The sequence below is a fragment of the Brugia malayi genome (assembly GCF_000002995.4).
Source record: "Brugia malayi strain FR3 genome assembly, contig: Bm_v4_Chr3_scaffold_001, whole genome shotgun sequence".
Classification (NCBI taxonomy): domain Eukaryota; kingdom Metazoa; phylum Nematoda; class Chromadorea; order Rhabditida; family Onchocercidae; genus Brugia; species Brugia malayi.
Window position 1 is genome coordinate 5,515,292 of NW_025062477.1, and position 22,556 is coordinate 5,537,847.

General features: G+C 32.1%; 5 protein-coding genes across 6 annotated transcripts; 2 read left to right on the forward strand and 3 right to left on the reverse strand.

The window, feature by feature from the left end:
* Positions 1 to 131: 131 nt before the first annotated feature.
* Bm6465 (protein F32E10.5, putative) lies at positions 132 to 4,610 on the reverse strand (the record flags this gene model as incomplete). 2 transcript variants are annotated; one of them, XM_043080070.1, is made up of 10 exons in its annotated part: positions 132 to 288; positions 445 to 635; positions 1,386 to 1,613; positions 1,986 to 2,112; positions 2,298 to 2,383; positions 2,838 to 3,076; positions 3,352 to 3,531; positions 3,675 to 3,759; positions 4,027 to 4,205; positions 4,430 to 4,610. In XM_043080070.1, the coding sequence occupies 10 exons, from the start codon at positions 4,608 to 4,610 to the stop codon at positions 132 to 134; spliced, it is 1,653 nt and encodes a 550-aa protein (XP_042936004.1). The 2 variants fall into 2 exon arrangements, with proteins under 2 accessions (XP_042936004.1, XP_001892262.1); XM_001892227.2 differs by lacking the exons at positions 3,675 to 3,759; positions 4,027 to 4,205; positions 4,430 to 4,610 and having other exon boundaries at positions 3,352 to 3,556.
* Bm1203 (Uncharacterized protein) lies at positions 861 to 1,040 on the forward strand (the record flags this gene model as incomplete). Its single annotated transcript, XM_043080071.1, has 1 exon — positions 861 to 1,040. The coding sequence occupies one exon, from the start codon at positions 861 to 863 to the stop codon at positions 1,038 to 1,040; it is 180 nt and encodes a 59-aa protein (XP_042936005.1).
* Positions 4,611 to 5,416: 806 nt separating the features above from the next.
* Bm7056 (Uncharacterized protein) lies at positions 5,417 to 10,204 on the reverse strand (the record flags this gene model as incomplete). The annotated part of the gene is made up of 10 exons (XM_043080072.1): positions 5,417 to 5,545; positions 5,864 to 6,102; positions 6,396 to 6,543; positions 6,705 to 6,947; positions 7,125 to 7,236; positions 7,646 to 8,928; positions 8,996 to 9,139; positions 9,212 to 9,394; positions 9,797 to 9,928; positions 10,118 to 10,204. The coding sequence occupies 10 exons, from the start codon at positions 10,202 to 10,204 to the stop codon at positions 5,417 to 5,419; spliced, it is 2,700 nt and encodes an 899-aa protein (XP_042936006.1).
* Positions 10,205 to 13,114: 2,910 nt separating this feature from the next.
* On the reverse strand, positions 13,115 to 17,328 carry Bma-atg-4.1 (Peptidase family C54 containing protein; the record flags this gene model as incomplete). Its single annotated transcript, XM_043080073.1, has 12 exons — positions 13,115 to 13,173; positions 13,550 to 13,655; positions 13,770 to 13,916; positions 14,046 to 14,135; positions 14,362 to 14,448; positions 14,794 to 14,957; positions 15,088 to 15,146; positions 15,345 to 15,531; positions 15,894 to 16,091; positions 16,325 to 16,396; positions 16,612 to 16,763; positions 17,279 to 17,328. The coding sequence occupies 12 exons, from the start codon at positions 17,326 to 17,328 to the stop codon at positions 13,115 to 13,117; spliced, it is 1,371 nt and encodes a 456-aa protein (XP_042936007.1).
* Positions 17,329 to 17,966: 638 nt separating this feature from the next.
* Positions 17,967 to 22,252, forward strand: Bm7176 (uncharacterized protein; the record flags this gene model as incomplete). Its single annotated transcript, XM_043080074.1, has 11 exons — positions 17,967 to 17,969; positions 18,249 to 18,349; positions 18,701 to 18,799; positions 18,902 to 19,040; positions 19,709 to 19,795; positions 19,997 to 20,147; positions 20,293 to 20,497; positions 21,043 to 21,138; positions 21,440 to 21,614; positions 21,794 to 21,890; positions 22,050 to 22,252. The coding sequence occupies 11 exons, from the start codon at positions 17,967 to 17,969 to the stop codon at positions 22,250 to 22,252; spliced, it is 1,356 nt and encodes a 451-aa protein (XP_042936008.1).
* Positions 22,253 to 22,556: the final 304 nt, after the last annotated feature.

The following is a 22,556-nucleotide window of genomic DNA, read 5'->3' on the forward strand; positions in this document are numbered from 1 at the left end:
CACCCATGAGCATATTTGAAAGAAAATAGTGAATCTGAATAACAATAATGTGTAGCAGGCAGTCATAGTTCACAGAAAATATAAAGATACTTGTTAAAAGACTGCATTGGGTGTCTGATCTTATTAAATTTCTACAAGTTGGCGTACTCCAGATGACCTCTTGCAAATGGCAAGAAAATTTCGAGATCTTCCTGATAATCGCAGTCAAGCTTGCAAAGTTCACTATATGGCGATGGTTTGTATGGTAGTAAGTCGAAGCATGGATGTATTACTCGTTTTTCGGCTTTTCTTAAAACAATTTGTACATTCAGAATTCTGACAAAACTGCAACGATAAACCCAAGAAATCTGCATTTAAAAAACTGAAAAATAAAAAATTTTTAAAGAAAACTAGAAAATGGTCAAAATTATTTAATTATGAAAGTCTAGCGCGAATAAAACTCACAACCGTTCGAGGACGTCGGTAACTGATTCGTTATTCTCGAAAAAAATGTTCGTTTTATACGGTAAAGATCGCTTACAGGAAAGGCGACGAATATTCACAAGCATACCGGTTGGTAAAATACTGCGTAGAATATTCGTTTCGGATCGATGTGGATAATACTGTGTGGAGGTTGGCAGGCAACAGAGATACATCTAAAACAGGTTAGGGATGACAAGTTTGAAGCAGAAAGCAATCGATTTTTCATCCTGTGTATCGAGTCTTCGAACAAGTTCAAAATGTACCTACTACTCAAGAATGATATTAAACGTTTAATTATTAAATTGTCAACAACAATGCAAACGTCCCATCACTTGCTAAATCCATTGGTCTGACTTCAGTGTTTCGAATCCAGAGGATAATATCAAACACTAAGGGTAATGTCTGACACCGAAGGTGATTCGACTGCTGCGCCAATTGGCACAACCTACTCTACCTCTGATTATGCATACACTCCTGATGAATTAATGACATCAGAGCGCCAAGAATCGAGGCCAGATTGGAACTCTACGGGTTTCCGTGTGATATGGGACCACTTATCACTGCGCCAACGCTACTAACTCAAAGTTGCCCAGTGAATTTTCCACATCGAATCTATATCACTCATAGAGCTGACGAAATTATGGAAGCTAAATTTTCAGTCAGAAGTTAAAATGTTGGAGATATTTATTTAAATAGACATTCACTAAGTTATGAACTGTAAACTTCTTAAGGTTGTTGTATTAATTGTTTACATTCCTTAGTAACCTCAACGAAACTATATAAGCTCAAGTAAAATGTGATAAGCTTATTGAGACTAGTTCAACCAGCACATTGATGATAAAGATTAATTTTGCTGATTTATCAAAAGACTGGCGGATATTTTATTAAATGTGTGAGATTCAATAACAAAACGTTTAACTTACAAGTGGTGTTTCTGAGAATTCTTTTGTAAGAAAACGTAAACTACCAGACAGGCAATCCAATTTCGACAAATTCTTCTTCCATCCATGATCGGCGCTACGTAGCCACAATGTTTGATCTCCAACTTCTGCCACTATGACTCTACAGGGATTGCAATTGGAAATGTCCGAATAAGCACAAGCTAATGCCGGCATCAAGTATTTTTGAGGAACAATTTTTAGCTCAGACCACTGAAACGAAAGTTTGATTACATACTAATGGACAAGCAAGATAAAGGGAAAGAAAAAAAAAAGACAAAGAAGAAAACGGCACAAACAGAATATGTTTCCTAAAGGAACCCATGTAATAGACTAAAGAAATTTAATTAATTAAAGAAACAATATTGAATAATTCAAAATTCAATCAATTCATTAGAATGAAAAAATTCTATCAGTTACAGAGAATTTGTTGAATAACACCAACTAAATCTACTTAAAAGTTCAGGAAATTATTAAGATATAATTTTAGCGGGATGTGACAGTTGAATAATAGAATAGTTTAAAAAATTTTTTGAACTTGAGCAAGTAAATAAAAAATAAGAACTAAAGATACTTAAATAAAACCTTATTCAACAATTGTTTTTCCAATTTCTCGATTGTATCTTTGTGATATTTGCTATGTAAATAAATGAAACGACTATTTTCGATATGAGCAATATAAAGTGGTTCATCATCGATAGGCTTTTGTAATCTAGAAATTTGATAAGTTATTACTTTTTCTCGGTCATTTTAATTCATTCTTTCTTAAAATTTCAATTTCTTCCATTTCAATTCATTCTTTCTTAATAACATTTCAATTTCTTTCATGCCTATGTATCAAAATTATTTCAATTGAAATTTGTTACCATTATTCTCTTAATGATGTAATGAAACTACCTTTCCAAATGCAACACATGTGTAGGTTGTAAGCATTCACCTTCGGAACCTTCCTCACTTGTACAATCATTTGAAAAATCATTGTTCTACAATTAAATTTTTAAATTTCTAACTCCATTTTTTTGGTTGCCGTAACATGTCGCCAAAGTTTTGCCAAAGCTTATTGATTTACAATAAGTAAAGAAGACAAATAATAGGATAAACAATGCACAAGTAAGAAAAAAAGTTGGTAGTTTCTAAGAGATGCAAAAGTTTAACTTCACTAATACTAGTTATACATACTTACTATTAAGTAAAAAAGAAAACATTTGAGTGCTCCGAATAAATTTATAGTAAATTAAAATAAAAACGAAGCATAGCATCTCAAATGAATTCGTCATCAAATGGCAATCAGTACAGCTGTGTTTATACGACCGAATCATTAAAAACTTCATTTGCAGAATTTTTGACATCGTAGATTTTTTAGAAGTGCAATTAGAAATTTTTTAGAAACATACAAAATAAATATCATATCAAATAATAATAATAAACGGTACATACCATTCGAGCCAATTTTTGCTTCCATCGCCTCTCTCGTGCTGCTTTATGTTTGGCATGCTCTTTACAACGATAAAATGGTTTACCAAGATTTTTGTCATGTACCGTTGGATGGTATAAATTGACGAGAAATGGTATGGAGGATACATCAGCGAGTTCTACTCGAACAACATCACCACAAGATTTAATTAAATTTTGAAATGCATTCACTTTTTCCATTGTTAGATCGTTCATGTCGACGTCTGTTGAAATAGTTGCATCCTCATTCATATTTTTTCAATAAAAATACAAAAATTATTCTTTCTTGCCATAATTTGTACGCTTAGGTATGCTATTCATTAGCTTCTATTCTCTATTGGCATAATTACATGCAAATTAGGTTAATCTTTAACATGAAAAAAAAAAAAACCTCGCAATATTAGATATTAAGAATTGATACTCAATTTTGCTGAAGTTTCCGTTTAAAGCATCGAATCTAATCTACTTCAGTATAGCTAGCTAATTTCTAAAATCACACCTTTCATACGACAACGCAAAGCAAGCGGAGGCAAACGTCCAAAAACCTTTAGAAGAGGCCGAATATTCTCTATGTTGACAATATTGTCGTTACCAATATCCACAAGATCTACTATTACATCATTTCCTTTACTAAATTTCAAGATCCTTGCCCGTAACCATTTCCAGTCATCGATCAACACTGCACACGGTGCACCAATACACATTTAAAAATAAATTGAAATTGTAATAATCTCTCGAACTTTTACCTACATCATTATCAACATTTTCATATGCACTTTATTAGCAACCTAAATTTTCGGGAAAAAGATCATGCCTGATCACTTGAAACATCAAATTCGTTCTCTGCACTGTATACAGTCTGAATTTGACGATATAATTGCTCGCGGACTCGATCTAATGACTTCAGCTGCAATGAAATTTCTACATTTATTACCACAGTATGTTTTCCATTTTTTTGTAATGATATGCTCAAACGATTACCTTAAATGAGCCTTAAAATATAAATTGCTAAAATTAATTCATTTTCTAGCTAGGTTAACGTTGATATCCAATAAACATATATCGCAAAATTTTTGATTGTTTAGAAAAATTCGAAAACAATATTGAAAAAAATGGTGCAAAATCAACTAAATTTTTATCAGATCTAGATACATGAAAGAGCGAATTGACATACTTGAATGCTGAAATCATAGGGTGAAAATGAATTCGGTAAATGTGCATAGAAAACGGGAAGTGTAGCAGATGGAAGCATTGCAGGTGCATTAGCAGTTGTAGCAATGTTGTAGTAATAGTAAGCAATCACTTGTGGTTCGACATATTTCCAGCAATACTGTGGAAAAGCTTCAGCCATATCTAATAAATTTGCAACATTATATGAAATAGAAGTTTTGCAATGTTTTTGATTGAATAGAAGAGTAGAATTAGCCAAAATTTAAGCAATCCATTCATTAAAATACGAATTTATCAATTTATTTACAGTTTCATTAATAAGGACAATTCGCAGTTAAAATACGCACTAACGGAAAATTTCTGACCATTAATATCTCAATAGAACCATCACTATGAAAAGCACATACATCGTAATTGCCATTCTGGTTCACCCGGAACTTCGACCAAATCTCGGCATTCACTCCATTTTACTTCTTTCTTCTTACTTATTAAAAATTCTGAGTTGAAGTCACTTGATCCATTGGATGAAAAATCTCTTCCAGAAGTTGACGTAATTTGAGAAATGTCCACAGTACTAAAATCAGCCATTCTCGACAAGTAGTCTGCAATGATAACCTTAGCAATCTTTATACTTATCAAAAAATTCAATGAGCTACTACCCAAAAGTTCAATATTTTGCAGACATCGGCTGAAACAACAGTTTCCAAATATCCTAGAACAAGAAACCAGAATTGGACATCATAAATGACTATAGCCCGTAATTACTGGAGGGAAAACTCTTCAGTCACACCAAGCCTTCATAACCAGTCGTAATAAGCGCAATACTACTACCCTCATTTATCAATCATCACCAGAAACTCATTCATTATCGCTTTCTCTCTACTTGCTCTACTTTTTTCTCATCGTCTCTTTTCATGCTTATTATTTTTTAACTATTTGCCGCAAAGTATTGTGGATATCCATGCATACACATATAAAACTAATGAAATTTAATTTATTTCGAAAATATTAGATAATACAAGGAAAAAAACGAAAAGTAATATCACATCGAATAGATGGCAAATTATTACAAAACTGTACACAAAGAAACTGTATGGTCATTCAATGCAGGAAAAAGATTCCCGTCTGATAACAAGAAACAATCCTGAGTAATTCTTATTCCCTGGATAATATTTTCAGCCTACATAAGCAACTTTCTTCCTCTATACCTCTCAATTGTTCTTTTTGAACAGTTACAATAATAAACACTCCTCCAGAATTACTTCTTACTACTCGGTTTTCAATATATTAGAAGCTTCAAAAGGGAGAATTCAGAGACCAGACTTACTAATTCCTTACATAAAGGATGAAAATAATATAATACTTGGAGAAACAGATATTTGCAGATGATAGCTTCATAATGAATGACCATTGAAACTGGTATCAAAAAATGAATCCAATTGTTGCATTTCATCATTTTCGTATTCCTCAAATGCACTTTCAAAATCGACATATTCGATACGTGATGTTGATGCTTCCAAATGCTGAAAAACAAAAATCGCACCGCATCTAAACTGCGTACTTCATAGCAATAGCTCCTAATCGTCGGTAAGAGTGCATCAAAAAAGAAAAAAAAAGTCAGATTCTTTTCCTCCTCTTCGGTATTTATCGCAATTAACTAAATAAAAGGTATGAGACTAGCTAGATTTTTCAAATTCATTATTTATCAAAAAACATTCAATTGGCAGACCACACTTTTGTAACAGTATTGTAACTTCTAATAAAAATTTGATATTCCAAAATATCAAAATGTTTTTATGCATACAAATCTTCACCAAAATATTAAAAAAGCTACAACTTACTTCAGGCATATGCGACTGCTGCATTGAAGATTGCTGAAGAACAACATCGGTTGAGTTTTCTTCATGTACATAATTTTTAAATTTTCGATGTACTAGTGCATCAACTTCTGGATCATTGAATGATGGAATAAATGGCGCTTTTGGTTCACGTTTTTTTCCGGTTTTAATATTACTTTCATACTCAGATACAGGAAATGAATGTAAACTTTCCGATTGATTTGATATTGATGCCTGCTCACCTACAAACTATAGAAAATATTAACTGCCTTTAAACCTTTCCGAAATTTTTCAGCCGCATTCTAATTTTCATTTATTTAATCTAAATGATTGTCATTCGTTTTACCCATTATAAAGTTAGGATTTTGATGGAAATACAAGACTTTTAAACTGACTGTTGAGATGCTGAATTTGGCCTGGATACAATAAAAGAGGTCAAATCAAGTCCAAGTATTAGATTATAAAATTCCAAACATAGAGCAACTAGAAGAACTTGAGAAATTTAGTAGAAAATCTGATATAAAGACAAATTTACCGCCTTCGCTCGATTGAATATATTCCATTGAAACAGATTCACAAATTCCTTGTGACACAAGTGGAGCAGAGGCAATATGCTGCATCTTATTACTTATTTCATCATCTTGATTATTTCCTACTTTTGAGCATGGTAATATGTTGTCCAGCTGTAATTATGTAATATCACCATAATAAATACGAGACCACGCGACTAACTTATTGAGATTCATTGAATTTATAAATCACAAAAAACAGCAACATCGAAAGAAGAGAGTATACCTCCAAACATACCTATTTGAACATTGAAAAAAGAGAAAACGACACTCACATCTTTAATACCAAGGCGATGAGCAATCTGAACACGTAGTGCATCCGGATCAATGGCCTTCTTGAGCATTTCCAAATCTAGCATATCTTCTCGGCCGGACAACCTCTGCTGCATACGTCGCACAAGACGTTGTTGCTTTACTGGTATTGATGGGACAAATTTCATAATTTTGCGTTTGCATAGTTCGGATCCAAAAGCATCCAGATATTCGGCACGATTGTATCGTAAGTTGTACGCCGTTACCTGTTTACATAAGCATATTCTTGGCTGGATTTGACAGAAAAAGTAGCAACTGTTTTTTTTTAAAAAAAAAAAACTAATACTGCTAAAACTGAAGGCATAGAAAAACGGAAGATTTGGAGCCGATTTTTTTTTCAAACTACAACTTCACCGAGATAACATCTGCAATATAAAAATTACAAAAGCATCTAGATTTGTACGACCGCCAAAATGCACAGGTCGACGCCAATTCAGTGAATCGAATATTTCATTTGAGATCATATCAGGATGAAACTTTGAAGGAGAACCTTTTCTGAAAAAATGTAATTTAAACAATAAAACGGCTATATCTGCAGTAACGGCGGGACAGAATTATAAGTACTATTATTGCATTCACTAACAATACAGTGCATTTAAAAAAGGAAAGTGTTATACCTATGTTTTAAAGAATATGATAAAGAAACAAGAAATAAAATAGAAATTCTGCAGCATGCAATACATAAATAATATGATTTACATTATAATTGATTCATCCTTGAGATATGTAGAGGAAGTGGTAACTTAACTTTGACAATGTAAAATCTTATTAGTTCAAATTAGGAAAAATATGAAGGACATTCGTGAGAAATATGACCAGTAACAACTGTTAATACTATTATTTCTATACCTTTCCTACTTTGGTAACAAAATATTTTATCCCTTGAAATTTAAAGAACACTTACAGAATGGATATTCGAGGAGCAAGACTTGTTTCTTCCGGACCTTTAATACTTTTTAGGGACTGCTTTAAGGCCATTTCTACATCGGCAATGCATTTCTGATCTGCCGGAAGATTCCTCGGCAAAGTAGGTCGAGCCGCACTATCAGACCGCCGTTTCCGGAATGATGGTTGTGTCTCCAAACCCGTAGTCATTTCATTAGAAATTCTATGGAATGTTTCTGAATTATTTTTTTCAAAATAAGATGTATGTGTGTCAACAGTTTGTTGCAGACGGTCATTTATTATTGACTGCTGTTTCTGGATGTTTGTCTTAGACCAATTCTTCAAATAATTCTGAGCTGCAGCAGATGACTTTAAATTATTAACACCTTTCAACAATTCTTCAAGTGTCAAATCACCAAAGTCTTTTTTTGCTTCCTCCAAGGAAATTATATTCAACAAATGATGTTGCTTTTGTCCCATGCACAGCGATGTAGACACTGCTTCATTTGTGACGAAATTAAGTTCCAGAGCTACTCTAACTACTAATTCCTTCATTAAAGAGGCGACCACGTAGTCATCGTCAACAACCTCCGAGTCCGATCGTTGTTGCTTTTGTTTTTGGAAAACTTCCCATATTTGAGCAATATTTACAGATTCTAGCACTCCCGTCTTCACCCATGGTGCCACGAGCGATATCCGGTCTGAAGAACTGCTAGTTGCTGATACAGTGTCATCAAAAGTTGCTTCATCAAACCTTTCCTCGAAACCAGCATTTTGTTTTTGCTTTCTTGTAATTTTTGTCGCTATTTCAGAATTACACTGAACTTTTTTTAAATCTTCATCAGTATGCACGACGTCATTTCGAGATGCTGACCGCAAAACTTCCAGAATAACAGTGCTATTATCTGAATGTATCTCCTGTTTATCTGAACTCTCCTGTGAATTTCTCCCTTCCAATTGTTCTCGTTGTTGCAGGACTGCTGAATCTGATTGTGAACAAAAATGAACGACAGAATCTGTGAATGAATCCAAAGGAAAATCCATAGTAACAACTCTAGAATCCCAGGACTCTGGAATTAGGCTCATCTCGCACAACCTCGAGTTGCACACCATGCCTTTTGCTTCCACGTTACCCGAGTTTTCCCAGTTGTAATATTTTTGATCTGGAGCAATAGGCTGACCATTTGAAGAGGGCGTGTGGGTGTCCTCAACCAATCCGAGGCTTTCTTCTATATCTTCATCTATTTGAACCTGTCGAATCGGAATATCAGATTCCCAAATTCCCGTTTCATTTGGAACACTCTTAAACAAAATAACATCAGATGAATAATTAAAAAAGATTTGCAAACAATAATAGAAAATTACTAACAGGATTTATTCCATCTGAGAGGAGAGGTGCACTAAGAAACGAGTCTCGACTGCATTCCTCATTTTCCGCAAATACACTTTCAGGTCTTACTGAACTGCCTCGTGTTGCATGACCCGAAGATGGCGTGACTGTACCAGAATTATTCTGAAAATGAGGCACAGTAACATGTTTCTTACTTGACTCAATTTACAAATGCAAGAAAAAAAAAAAAGGAACCTTTTTGGCACTACCGATATCTCCCTGATTCAGTTTATCCCGAAAAACATTTGGATAGAGGTACCATAAACGTTGTGGCAATAAGTGAATATTTGGCAAAGGAATATAGCCCGTTCTCATCTGCTCCTCTGTTCTCCTTGTCCAAAAAACCTCCCTCGGCACCCATAATGGAAAATAACAGCTCTGAAATAAGTCGTTTCCGTTAAATTCAGAAGTGTTTTAAATATTTTTAAGATAGTTTCCACAGAAACAAATGAATAACACACATGTGATATAGTAGGAATGGAATGCAACCAGCTTAATTTATGTGCTTCAAGAACTTCCTACTGGACTAAAATTTACATCATTTGTATTCAAATCTGAAGTTGAATAACGCTTTAAACTACATTTTTCTTCACCAACGTGTGATAATGCATACTGATAAAGAAATAAGAAATTTAGGAATTTTAAAGTGTGGAACTAAAACCAATTTTAACAATAAAACCAGAAACTTAATTTCTTAGTCATTGTTTGTTCCTTTTTTAAAGCCATCTAACAACATCTCCAGTGTTTCATTTCAAACAAAAATAAAAAAAACCAACAGACCTGATTTTTTATGCCTCGACAAGTCCACCATATTCTTTGATACGTTTGACCATTTTCTTGGTAGACGTCAAGTTCGAGAGCTTCCAGTCGTTCCGGACATTTAGGGCATTGCAGTACATCGAAATCATAAACCTGGTTTCTTATTAATGAATATCAAACCAAAACAACTAAATGAGGTACAAAAATCAGTAAGGTGTTCAAAACACGAACTGGCAAAAAATTGTTAAAACCCAAATGCAAATTCAGTGATCAAAAAACAAATTAAAAGGTTATTTCACCAAAGTAAAAGAGAGAGGTTTTAAAAAAAAGATTGATTCTTACACGGTTTTTATCGCGTAACTGATAGAAAAGTGATGTAGTGATATCGTCCAAATTCGAAGGAGCAGCAGTAACTGGTGAAGAAGTCATAGTTGTACCTCAGATGTCCTCCCTTAATCAGTCATTTGCGAAGAAAGACAATAACATCACAAAATCATCGACAGGAGGATCATCGGACAACTTTCTCCCAAAAATTGCTGCACTAAGAATGTATTCATCATTGCCGCTTAGTAAAGCGACTCTGGTTAACTATTCAAAAAAAAAAAAAAAAAAAAAAAAAACTAGTGATGAAATTCATTCTATAAAAATCAACAGATTTTTCCCTAGAATCTAAGTAACTTGGTGTGCATTTTTCTAGAATCCTTCAAAAGAACCGAGATAACAGTAAGTGTCAAGTGGTTAAAATTATCAATGCGTTGTAAGCATATTTTGGCAACACCGGTAGTTATTACAGCAGTATTTGGTACAGTTATTACTAAGAAAGCTTAAAATTTAATATTTAAAAGAATGTATCGAAGTCTTTTGAAGATCTCCTACATCACTAACATCAAACCCGAACAGAAAAAAATGAATTCCATGAGGAATTAAAATTTTAAAGCAGAAAAGTATTGAATTAGTTATAAGCATACCATTTTCTAATTAGAAATTTAAAAAATCATTGTGATTCCAATATTCAATACCAGTATTAGCAGTAAGCCACTCCTTATCACTTTCCTATTGCTATCACAAACGATATTAACACTGAAAATGAAGGCAAATAACAGTAAAATTATTCTAAGATTTTAAGAATAACACAAACGAATAGTATATGTGCATGTGATATTTTAGGATGACTTTAGGAAATGTGTGAGTAAAAAATGCTTCCAAAGAACAGAGCAATTCTAAAATAGAGGAAAAAGAAATTTGTTTTCTTTCAAAAGTCATTGGATTATGGAAAAACTTCTCTTTAAATTCAGTTCGTTTTAAAATATCGAAATTCTTTCATCCTTCTTGCCTTTTATTGAACAATATAACTAACAAAACTGCTAGTTAAAGTAACAGAAGTCTTAAGACTCCAATTCCCTCAATGAGCTCAAAATTCTTCCGCAGAGTAACTAATATAAGCATTCATTTATAGTCATGAGTGAGACAATATAAATTTCATCACCAAAGATTTTGGGTAGTTCGGCAAACTGAGGAAGAGATGGAGTGAGGGAAAAAGGGAAACGAATTCATGATGCTAAAACTATAAATTCCTTGATTTGGTGCAAAATTCAGATTCAGTAGAATACATTCCGGTATTTCAATGAATTGTTACTCACTGAAATGAATCAGTAGCACAAAGATTAGGGTCAATATTCTAATTCAAAAAAAAAATAAGGAAGGCACATCGTGTGAATTACGCAATACGATTAAAAAAAAATGATAGAAAGGATAGAACAGCGGATAGGAAAGGTATCAGAAAGTATAATACTGATGGATAGAAGAGTAAAGCATCAGTCTTAAATTGATGATTTATACTTGAAGTGAAAAAACACGTGGAAAACATTATAAAAAAATGAACACTACTTCGAAATAGCTATGACGAGACACTGCAACACACGTGACATATTAGTTATAAATGTGAAGCTCACGTCATACACTGACGGACGTCAGTGTAGTAACACGCACATCCATGTAACATGTCTTCCGCGCTAGCTATAATAATTCATATGCCAAACGGATCACCGTATGCAATAATTCGGCTTAAGACCTAATGTGTGTTTGGTAGCGTCCCCCAACCTCAGGAATTAGTCACGGATGTGACCCCAAGCGTCTAGGAGGTATAATAAAAGTCTTTGTAAATTTGATGCTTGAATATTAGGTAGGTTACAGAGATTGAAAACAATGGATGGATTATTTTCAAGCATTGTGACTCCTAAATAACGATACTTGCATTACATATCTCTTTTACAGGTTTACAATCTTGAAAATGTCTCGATTCTGATCTCCCGGCTGTATTACTTAATCTTTACAGCGCATTTGAGAAAAATATGAATTATAGCATTTACCCAATAAAGTATTCACTTTTCTTTGTCTTCAGCAGAAAAAAAAAAAAAAAAAAAAAACAAATTGTCAGAAATGTAGAAATTCTTGTTTGTACAATGAGATACAAAAGTGATATTAGCTAATGTCTTTGGCAAATAAATTCAAAAATAAAGCTCATGCTAAATTCTGTCTCGAACCATTGAGGACTTATTATTCTGAAATATACAATTTGGAAAAATTATTTGAACATTCGCAGGGTTTAATCTGGTTAATTAATTGCCCGGAAACAAACAGAGACTAATAACAAAAAAATATGAATAGAAGAAAGAAAATAATTTGCTAACATATGTCCAGTGTAACTCTTACAAGCTTCTGTGTAAATAGGATTAAGTGTTAATGAAAATTGAATTTAAAGTTCGGAAAAACATCACTGCAAATTTCAAATCTCATGAAAATCAAGAATAAAAACCTTCGAAAAACTACATAACTCAACTTATGCAACATAGTGATGTCATATTATCTGATTATTTCATGGAACTCGAATCAAATGTCCTCTACTTCAAACTACATAAAATGTTAGCATCAATGGCTAACAATAGTTCTTAAGCCACTATAAGATATAAGAAGCGAAAGTATATGCATAAAGTGAAAACATAAATGAAAAGAAGAACGAAAAGAATTTTAAAAAACTAGTGTGTACAGTACTAAGCAGCACGAGAGTAAATATAAGCGCATGAGATAAAGATCAAAATTACAAACAGAAAAGTAAGCCTAACAACTGAAATCTAAACTTCTATACATGAGATTTCACTTGGAATTTCCAAACTTCTTTTTCGATTTAAAATTTCATTTAGTGAACTTAAGCAGAATTCCCCAGAAATCTCAAAATCGATTGCTTAAAGAAATGATGTAAGAAATGGTAATAAAAAAATTAACTATGAAGAAACTATAAAGAAAGTTCCAATTAGCTCTTCTCGCCCTATTCCTCTCTTTCTATTCAAGCAGTTCGAATTCATCATAACTGTCATTCACTTCACCGAGATCCATATAGTCTGAAAAACAAACTTGAAGAGATAGATTTAACACACTTTTTTTCTTTAACATAATCCTATGACAACTCTCCGTCCACTGTTGCATATAAAAGCATTCCCAATGCTCTGAAATGTAACCCACAGAATAACTCACTGTGAAGCAACTTTTACCATATCAAAGTAATTTCTTGTTCAATACATGCAGTTGGCATGATATATAATAGCAAAAAGCATAAATTAGTAATAAACTATCTTATTCCATTATGTAATCTAGTATTTGGCAATAGATTCTCCTGCCACATCTTATATCATTGTTTAAAACTAGTCACAAATGTTCTGAACCTCAAATCATTTACCAGATAACTTCAGCAAGAAACAGCTGATTTAACTAACTTACCTCGTAGTTTTGTATTTTCTCCAACATACGGTATAAATGGTGGAAAATTTTTCGGCCTTGTTTCAAGCATTTCAAACAAAGGTGGTGTTGAAGCTGGTAGCAAATGCTGAAACATAATATATTGCGATAAAAATCAATGAACGGGATGAATCCAAGGTTAACATTAAAAGATGTTGCAAGAATGATTGACTCTCTTGGATAGATTAACTTAAAGTAGTACTGTCCGTAGCCGGTTTGCTAGCTCGCTGTAATCATCTTCGGTATGACAAAAAAAGCCAAGTGCCAGCGATGGATCCACCTTGTCGATCTTTGTACTCAGAATAAATGGACAGTGATAGGTGCTGTCTCTGAATTCATCATTTTTGATCTGCAAAAAAAGAAAGAAAGCAAATGTATGAAAAAATGAACTGAAAATGGAAAAAAAAGAGATATCATGATCTGAAGAGTTATGCATAACAATGAATTGAAAAGACTCGAATTTTACAAAGCATCTTACCTCAACATAATCACCACGTTCATCTTTTGTTGTCGTAGCTTCATCTAAATCCACGAAATTCTGACAGAAATGAGGGTCGAGATAAAGCAACTAAAAACATCACCTTTTTAAAAGTGATATCATAACATTTTGAAATCTTGGAGAATGACACCATAGATTGCATGAGCTTCAAGTCAATTTACTATTACTTCATTCTTCGATTCAAAGGCTCCTACTAAAGATGAGAAATGTAGTTTCATTTACTTCATAATTACTTTGTTCAGAGAAACATTCATTCATTTCACAACAAATAACTGTATCAATACTTATAACATACATTGTTATCCACAATGCCACAAAAGTAAAGCGCATGATTGGGTCGACCGCCAATAATGCCAACACATTGTGGCAATTCAAAAAATGCCTGGCAAAAAAAAAAAAAATAAAAAATGAAAAAACTAGGATTCAAGCTTTTATATCATTGTTTTTTTTTTTTTTTTTTTTTTTTGTTTTCTCTATCTCAATTAATGCATAGTGTTTGCATAAAACGTCCGTATTCAGACTGAAGTCACATTTTTCCTTTGTATAAATCCCTATAGTTGGAACATTTCATTTTCTAACATAGATGAGTCAACCATTTTTTTCCAAAAAAATTCGATGAATAAGAGCATTTTAATGCAAATATAATGTGCTTATAAGGTTCTTGCATTATTCGCTGCCATATTTCCCTCATTTCCGGAATTAAACTAAATGAATAAGAGAAGAAAACCTGAATAGCAGGAAAGTAACAACGGTTTATTGTATTTAAGCCAAGCCTAAGTGGAATGATGATCAGCAATGGTCGCCATTCTTCGCTGACACCACTGTAACTGCTTATCGACGAAGTTTCACTTCGTGTTGGAGATCGAGTTGATTTCGGTAATATTTCCGCTTCTGTAAGATCTTCATATAAGACTTATGTTGAGCTATTAGTAATTATAGTCACTTCTGTGAAAGCTTAAGTTTTAAATATTTTTAAATCTTCCTTTTTAGCATAAACAATATGAATGAAACAAGAATTTACCAGTAGGGTCAATAGTACCGAGATTATCATTATAATCACTTTCTGTCTCACGCCGAGATCTACAATAAAAATTTCAGTCAAGTAAATGATAAACAGTACTAATATCGACAATTCTTAAGACACTAAAGTTATGTCCAAATCATTTAATTTGTATGCAATGCATGCTTTAAAAATCTTATGCAATAAAAAAAAATTAAAGGATCGAGTCGAATTATTTATCTAAAAAAATACACAAAAGCTAAAACAACTACCCAGACCTTCGGTAAGGAGGTCTAGTAAAAGCCATAGTGCGTATATCACTTGTAATCAGTACATTGTCAAGAGCTACATGTACTGTTAGTCGTGACCATTGATCGTATATGACCAATTTTTTCAAAACCTGAGCAGCCGTGTTCGGACCAAACCATTCTCCAATTTCTTTGCCTTCAGATACTCCCATATTTGCTATAAATAGACAAATCTTATTTCGAATTATCAAAACATTCACCAAAATAGAACTCTAATTTTAAAAACTCAATATTACTTCTCAAGCAATACTACACCAAATTCGGATTTACGCAACAATTGGTACTTTTTGATAATGCTTTTTATGTTAGGTCAAATCCAAACTTAAAAAAAAAAAAAAAACCCAGGCTTTAAATTCGCAGAAGAATTTATAGAATGTAGAGGCCAACTTTCAAATATGAAATCAAAATTTCAGTTGAATCTCAACGTAGTCTCTGATTCAACAACAACCATTTTTTAAAAACCACAAGCATAAACAGATAAAGCGTAATAAAATACCAAAAGAAATTGCTCAATTTTACCTATCTGATGTATTGAAAAAAGGCAGTTTTTCTTATCCTGAAACATACGCAGAATACGTTTGTATTCTGTCAACATGACATCTCGGTCCCAAAGCCAATTACGACCCAGATGTCGCACTATTAACACCCGAGCCAATAACATTTGACCACATCTCAGCATACATCCCCAACCTTGATCAGTTGTTGGCCCAGTACCACCTATAACAAATCTGTTTTGGACACTTAATAAAAATACGCAAACATGAAAGAAGACCATAACACTGACATGCAAAAATGAAGTAAGCAATTAATCACACTAAGCAAAGAAAACAGCAGATACCAAATTTATTAAATCAGTCATAAAAAGCGTTATTTACCTAATCATTGTAGTATTTCCTAATTCAGTTTTCAACAAAATCATGTATCATCAAACCGAAGTATTAATAATTTACCAATGGGTTGAAAATTTTTACGATATGTAAACCATAACAACGATGCCATAAATTCCTTTACGCGTGCCATATCTATAGCCAGAAAATAAACCAAAATAAACACAGTAAAGCTTTTCATATGAGGTTATAAAAACAAAAAAGAAATGAATGCTTTTCAAAACCGATGTAACTCAATCGCAATTTACAGGATCAAATATTGATTTAATTTGAAAAGAGTTCCACTTTTTCCTAATACAAAAGTGAATTTACATAATATAGCAGCCCTGAAAATAAATAACTTAGCTAACCTCCTCTCGATGTAAATTTCTCGCCTAAAAGATATATGGGAAGATTTGAATCAAATAAAGCATAATTTTGAGCATCCGAAAAGCCCGGATCAAGAGTGAGATAAGTCTCCAACATTTTGTTCACTACAGGCTTCCAATCAGCAAATAATCTCCTGAAAAAAAAAAACTTCCTTTTTAGAAATTCCAAAAATTTGATGATGAGAAAAAAAATAATTGATAATATTCAAAGGAAAATCTTTATTACGAATATTGCTTTTTCCAAAAAAAAAATTAAGGAATATAGCTAAATTTATCATATTTTATATGTAAAAACCGTTAAATTTGCCATTAACTAACATTATTGTAGAAAAAATAAATAAACTGTATGCCTTGTAATATGGAATTTTCTTAATGAAACAAAATTTTCGTGATTCAATCTTACGACTATTTCTTTTCTTATTGAAAAAGAAAAAAAAAAAAAAACATTTTTTTTAAACGAAATGTTTCATCACATAATTTCTCCAAATGAAATAAAAGTCATAAGTAATGCTGACAAAAATAGAAAGAATGAAATGACAAACGTATGAGGAAGAAAATGATAAGATTGATATAGAAGACACAAAGGGAGAAAGAGAGAAGGATAGAGAGGGAAAAAGGGGGAAGGAGAGGGAGAAGGGGAAAAACATACTTCGCCTCTTCATGTACTCGGTCTTTCTTCAGCCTTAGTTCGGCTAACATTATCACCTGGTAATGATAAATTACTGTTGTTGATCATGAAATGTTGCAAAATATTTTGTTTAATGCTGAAAAAATGTAAACAGTGGACAGATTCAATATTATTTTATATTTCACGCAACATTTCCTCGTACGTGTTATACGTTTACCTGCTGCGCAAAAAAAAAGGAAATAGTTAACGAAAGAAGAAAAACAATACTATTCTAAATCTGGGTCACTATTCTCTCCGCTCGTCTAATCTTTTATCTTTTCTCATTACCTAACTATCTCACCGTCTAACCGTTCCCTACTGAAGAGGCATTCCCGAATGATTTTCTGGTAGGAATTTGCGTCCGTTTCATTTTTATGTGAAATTTATTTCCTCCTTTCACGTTTTTATCTTCACGTAAAAATTATTTTTCAATTAAATCACATTCCTATTATTTCCTCCTTTCATGTCTTTATCTTCACGTAAATTCTAATTCAGGTTATTATAGATTTTACATATGCATTCGATTCGTTTGACATTTGTTTTCTTGTATTTAAGAACTATTTTACGTACAAGGATGGCGCTTTTGTAATCCGGAATTATGAGAACGATATTTGGGAGATCCTGAAATGTTTTCAGATTCTTTTCTTATTACAATTTATATACGAATTAAATGGTAATATAGTCTGAGTTTTTTTTTTTTTTTTTTATTATTAAAACCAGTAAATAAAGAGTAATGAGCTACTTTTTTTATTCTTTATTATTTGTTATGCATGTAGATAATGGAATTAAATTTAGAAAAATAAACTTCAAATTAGAATCTGTGGGTGAGGTTGAGTTGAATGCATTAAAATCCTGCTGATAAGTTTTTTCAGCATTAAAAAGTGTCGCACAAGCAGTACATTTCATGTAATTTTTATGAAACTCACAAAATTTCAAACATTTTCTATTTCAGGCTATATTAGGTCATCATATACTTGCTTCATTGTTTATCTTTTTTTTCTTAACTAAAATTCGAAAGAGGTTTTCACTGGTCGAGATCATCCTATGTAACCGGTTAGTTCTTAGATTTTATAGTAATAAGTTTGTTCTCTTTGAGAGTTGAGTTTTTGGTTTCTTCAAAATGTAGTTTAACATTATTTCGAGTTTTTCTTTTTTTTTTTTTTTTTTTTCAAATTCTGTTAGTTACATGGCCGTTTAAGCACTTTAATCTGCTTAGTTACTTTCCTCAAGCATATGCTCATATTTAGCTTTTGTAGTCTAACTTGAAGACGATGTTTTTTACATTTTCCACATGAAACTAAAAAGTTTGTGATTATTGAGGTCGCTTGCTTATTTTCACTTTTGGCTCTTTTTTTGTCAGTACTTTTTATTTCCTGATGGGACTAAAATTTTTCAATCTTTCAGGTTGCAGCGCTATTTACCACCATCGAGTGCTGCTTTAAAACAAGCATCCCAGTCCCATTCTATACGTTCAGTGAAAAATCGAAAGCGTAAACATCCCCGGTAGTTTTATTTCCTTAATAACGAAATGTTTTTAATTCACTGTTCAATTTAATTTAATTCCCAGAATTTGGTAAACTTTCTGATGTATCCTTTGTTTTGTAGAGATGAAGAATCTGATGCTTTGGTATCGAAAAAAATAGAATTAGATTTGATGTCAATTCCGGTGGATATCGCTGATTTGCAACGTTTACAGTTTTATGAAACATTTATGTGGTCTGCAGAATTTCTTGGCTTTACTGTGGTAAGTTGAGGTTGCAATGTCTCACCCTTGATTTACCCATGAATGCACTTCTTTAAAACCTAAGCAGAACAATCTATAATGATGGAGTTGAAAAGTGGTAGATATGATTGCATATATTGTAGGACATCTTCCTCCACTCAGCTTAATTTCAGTTTACTTGAACTGTTAGTTAATGCTAATTTTTAAATAGCTTCTATTTCTGACAATTTTGGAATTATCTGTAATTTTCGGGCATAGGGCGGTTTTTTTGCTTACTCTTGTAAGTAAACAAATACATAAAGAAATCACTTTATTTTATATTCATATAATAAAATTCAATATTTTTTTAATATGTATATAATAAAAATATAAAAAAAACATAAATATTAAAAAAATCTAAATATTTATATGATATTCAATCAAAATTTCAGTATTTCTTACAAAAAAAAATTTTTATAATTCATGGGAAAATTTGAAAAAGTGGTAAGTGAATCCACAATTTATCACAAATGTTTTCTATGGAGTGTGCCAATGTTGATAAAATAGATTTATGAATCAAAAACAATACTATTTATAGGTAATAGACAGCAAGCATGTATGAGCAAGCATAATTCATGGCTCTGTTACTTTTAATATAATTGTGTTATGTTATGTTTCATCTATGATAAATTAATGCGTTATGTTTGCAGATATCCTACATCACAAGCGAAGTCATATGTTTTGTCTTTCCTAGCAATACAGATTTTAATATTTCCATTATATGGTTACTCCTGTCGGTATTCTTCCTACTTCAGGCATTAGTTTTTTTTTTTTTTTTTTCTCTTCATAAATTGTTAAGAACTATAATATGAAGATATGAAAGATAAGATTTCACATTGGTGCAATTTGCTGGAAATGTGTCATTCACAAAATACTAGAAAGATCTGAATTTATTAAGAAAATTATTTTGGGAAATGCCTAGTATAATGGATTTTCAGGCATTAACTGTAGTAGCGGCCACATACTTTACAAGTAATGTTGCCATTGGAGAAAGAAATTTGGTCATTTCAATAGCGTCTTTATTTTTTTTATTCTCTTTAATCTTAATCATGTTCGCCGAACGTCTCTTTGATATGCCCGTGAATGAAGGTGAATTATTCAGCTTTCATGGTAATAAGATTCTAAGATTCCTTAATCATATTGCAGTCAGAAATTGCAGTAACAATTATTCCCAGTTTAAGTATTTTTTCGAATATATTTTTTTTGTTGTTGGTTTCGAAATTATTGATTCCAGCATTCGATTCGCTGAAGAATGCAACGGCAAAATTTATGTCGGAGAGTCAAGTTCCAGATTATATGTCTCAACATTCGCCACTTCTCTTTTTCATCTCTTTGGCGTTCATGTTGGCTTTTTTTGCTGCTCTGCTTGTTTTTCCTGGTTTTAGATATGCGCGTATGTATTCTGATGTTGTTAAAAATGCTGAACGACCTCTTGATAGGTAAAAATTTTCTGTATATCATGTCGAAATATTTTTAGTAATATTCTTCAAATAGTTTTCTGCTCTTATAAATTCTTTTGAATTCTGTTCTGATATCGTTAACTGAATTTCCCATACTTGCACTGATATTTGTGGTAAACCATTATTAGATTGAGGATTGAAATTAATGACGCTTGCAAATAATGACAATTTTATTAAGTTATTAGATTTTCGCCACGCCATGCTTGCTTTTTAAAAAGAAAAAAATTTTTTTATTAATAGAAGCTGTATATTATTGGTTTTTTAGTTGGGTATCGACCAGTCTTATTATCTCTCTGCAAGTTAATAATTTTAAACTGGGACAAATGCAAAGTTTAAAATAACAGAAGGAAAAACACTACGTTTACTTCTCTTCCTTTGCGAATTGCCTACTTATTACTAAGCTCTCATTAACTGCATATTTTTCATATCGATTAACGTTTATAAAAGATATGAAATATCCTCTATTGTTATCCTTACGAATTGTTTCGTTCTCATCAAACTGATGATATGAGTGATTATTCCAGGATGTTATATCACCTTACTTTTATGTCGCAATTTTTGGCATTGTTTTTATACTCTCATCCTGCAAAGAACTACCTGGTTTATGGACCTAAGCGATTGTGAGTTATATTTGCTTAAATAAATTCCTCATTTATGCATCTTCGTTTTGTGAAAATGCAAATTATTATTTTTTTTTTTTTTTTTTTTTTTTTTTTTTTTTTTTTTTTTTGCAAGATGTTAAATTATTTAATATTTATGTTTAGATTACAAAACTCTTTAACTTTTTTTTTATTTATAAAAAGGGTTTCTTTAGTTAATCAAGTACTTATAATTCTCTTTAAGTGTGAAATATCAAAAAAATTTGTAGTTCCACGTTAGTTTTTTTTTTTTTTTTTTCATTTTGCCTTATAATATTTTCAGATTGAATGAATCTCAGATGGATACCCTGCGTATATATATCGTTATTCTAACCGCATTGTTGCGCCTTTTCTTATATCGACCTCATTTGCAATCATTTCTGGATCAGTCTCTGATTGCCCTTTCTAAGATTCATCGTGAAAGTGGTTGGATCAAAACATCAGTGCTGCAAATGAAGGTTAGCCAGAATTTCAGACTTTCGCAACTTTCAGGTGCCTTATGGAGTAAATCATTAGTGAAATGAATCGAGGAAATAATTTCTTCTTGAGGAAGTTTTTAGTTCCATTTTTTTCTGATTTTTCAAATAGTTTAATCCTACAGAAAAAAAAAAGAAATGATTTCTATCTATTGTTTTAGATACAACGTTATTTTTATTTTTTCAATGTTGCTGCTTTGCATTATTTTGTGCCACCTCTTCTGCCGGTGCTCTATGCTTTAATATTGAAAACAACATGTGAGTTTTGTGGTAGATTTTCACAGTTACAAATTTGTATGCTGAGAGGAATTTTTTATTGATTGATAAGGAATGAGAATGTAAGATACGAAACAAAAAAATATAGATTTGTCTCAACACTGTATATTGTTATGGAATATACTAAACTTTCAAATTTAGGTGGTATTTCATGGATTGGGATGAATCAAGAGACTGTTAATTCACAAATACTGTCCACAATTCCTGCAGGGTCATTACGAACGCTACTAAGTGCCACCGTACATCGAGGATTGTGGACAGTCTTAATTGTTGCATCCCTTGGGACCAATGCAGCATTTGCCTTAATGGGCCTTATTTACGCTCATCGTTTCGAGTGGTCATAATACTAGTGCTCAATATTAATACCCGTTTTACCTGACCGTTTTTTTTTTTAATTTTTATATTCAACCAAAGTTTTTCTGCCATAGTAGTATGTTATATTATGTATTGTGGTATTTTTAAAAAGCACGATTGAATGGTATTTAATACGGTTTACGATATCATCAGCGACTTCATAGTATAAATAACTAATTCAACTCCTAATTTATCAGTCTGCAAAATCTACGATGATCCTCATTTAGTAATTTTACTCTACTTATTAACCATTGTCTTGAGGAGATTGTCTTGAGGTCTGATTTGTGCTTTTTT